The sequence below is a fragment of the Vairimorpha ceranae genome (assembly GCF_000988165.1).
Source record: "Vairimorpha ceranae strain PA08 1199 chromosome Unknown NODE_352, whole genome shotgun sequence".
NCBI classification, from domain to species: domain Eukaryota; kingdom Fungi; phylum Microsporidia; family Nosematidae; genus Vairimorpha; species Vairimorpha ceranae.
This window is the reverse complement of record NW_020169647.1, coordinates 1-1,620: the sequence shown is the minus strand read 5'-3', so window position 1 is coordinate 1,620 and position 1,620 is coordinate 1. Positions and strand designations below refer to the sequence as shown.

General features: G+C 27.1%; 2 protein-coding genes across 2 annotated transcripts; both read right to left on the bottom strand.

Annotated features, from left to right (window-relative positions):
• Nucleotides 1-1,141: 1,141 nt before the first annotated feature.
• AAJ76_352000309 (hypothetical protein) lies at nucleotides 1,142-1,312 on the bottom strand (the record flags this gene model as incomplete). The annotated part of the gene is made up of 1 exon (XM_024475297.1): nucleotides 1,142-1,312. The coding sequence occupies one exon, from the start codon at nucleotides 1,310-1,312 to the stop codon at nucleotides 1,142-1,144; it is 171 nt and encodes a 56-aa protein (XP_024329383.1).
• A 49-nt stretch (nucleotides 1,313-1,361) lies between these two features.
• On the bottom strand, nucleotides 1,362-1,620 carry AAJ76_3520002 (hypothetical protein; the record flags this gene model as incomplete). The annotated part of the gene is made up of 1 exon (XM_024475296.1): nucleotides 1,362-1,620. A coding segment is annotated over one exon (259 nt), but the record flags the coding sequence as incomplete, so codon positions are not given.

The following is a 1,620-nucleotide window of genomic DNA, read 5'->3' as shown; positions in this document are numbered from 1 at the left end:
TTAACTCCCTGCCAATTTCCTTCTATTGTATTTGTGTGGCAGTTATCAGCGTAATTAACAAATTCTTTGAATGATTAACAGTTTTTTATTCTGCAAAATACTCTTTAAGTCTAGAAAAACAAGTGTAGTAATCACTGTGTATAATAGAATCTTTTTGTACATACTTCGTCAATAATTCATTAAAAGTAGTGGCTTTTCTATCTCTGACGGGTATTATAGTAACTTTTCTTTCTAGTGTTCTTTCAACCATATAAAAGACACAAACACCTCCAACGCGATGATATTTTACTTTACCAAATTTGCTCTAATCTATTTCTACTACAATCCCTGGTCCTCCTATTTTTCCTGTAACTTTATATACTTTATTTTCGATGCTTAGGATTGTCTTTCGAATGACTTTTCTTTGCATCTTTGTCCAATTCCAAAAACTCTCTAACCACGGTCTCTTTAGATTTAGCAGACCAAAGTTTAATTATCAATAAAACATTTATCAACGTCAATTTTTTATGATAAAAGGAGTATTTTCTAATAATGAAATTTTTTTTCTATATTTTAACCATATACATCGATATCTCTCGCTCTTATATAACATGCTTTTTGAACTACGCCTATACATATTTTAGGCAAAGCTTTGATGTATAGCGGCTTTTGGAGCTTGGGATCCAGATTGACCAAAAAAGTGGGTCCTAAAATTATTTATTTTTTACTTAAAAAATAAAATTTAGAAGATTGAGAACAGTAAAAAATATTTAATCCTCCAACTTTGGTTTAATAAAAGCTTAAATAGCTATATAAAAAATTAATTTTGTAATTTTTTATCAACATAAATCGTACTAAGCAAGAATTTATATGATTTCTGGTTCTGCATCTATACGGTACATCATTTTTTAGAGCAGACCAGCATCTTTCTATAGTATTGGTGTGAACACCTGTATTTGTGTCTTTAAAATACTTAGAATGATTATTTAAAGAATGCTGGACACCAATCTCTTCAAATTAGTGTAACCTTTACAATCACTATATATTATTAAATTTGGTGCTACACTTCTGTTTAGACGAAATCTTAAATTGATTTCGTTCTATTATTGACTTGAAATAACAAAATTCCTTTTTTGTTTGCTCTTTCAACAAGTCTGCAAATTCATACACCTTCTACTGAATGGCCTTTATTGTATTTTCTTTTACCTATTTTTGACTTATCAATTTCAATAATTTCATTTTTAGATTCTACATAATAAATGTTTAAATTAAATTTAATAATTAATCGTTCAAAAACCTTCTTTAAAACTCTATAGACACACTTTCTTGACATTTGTAAAATAAATGATATTTAGGACGTATGGGCCTTAGCTGACCACAGTTCAAATAACATTTAATAAAATAAATTTTAAAATTTTTATATTATCAAAAAGAATGTTCTTCCAAACTAAGAATTTTCTATAGACAGGACAAAGTTTATTACAACATCTATCAAATTCAAATTTTCTCTTTTCTTGTATAAGAAGCAAATTCTGTGCAGCTATAAAAACAGAACCATAAATATTTCTATATTTATCTAAAATATTTTTATCTAATTCTTTTCTTCTAAATCTTCTGAATTTTATTTTTTGGGGTAAAAAA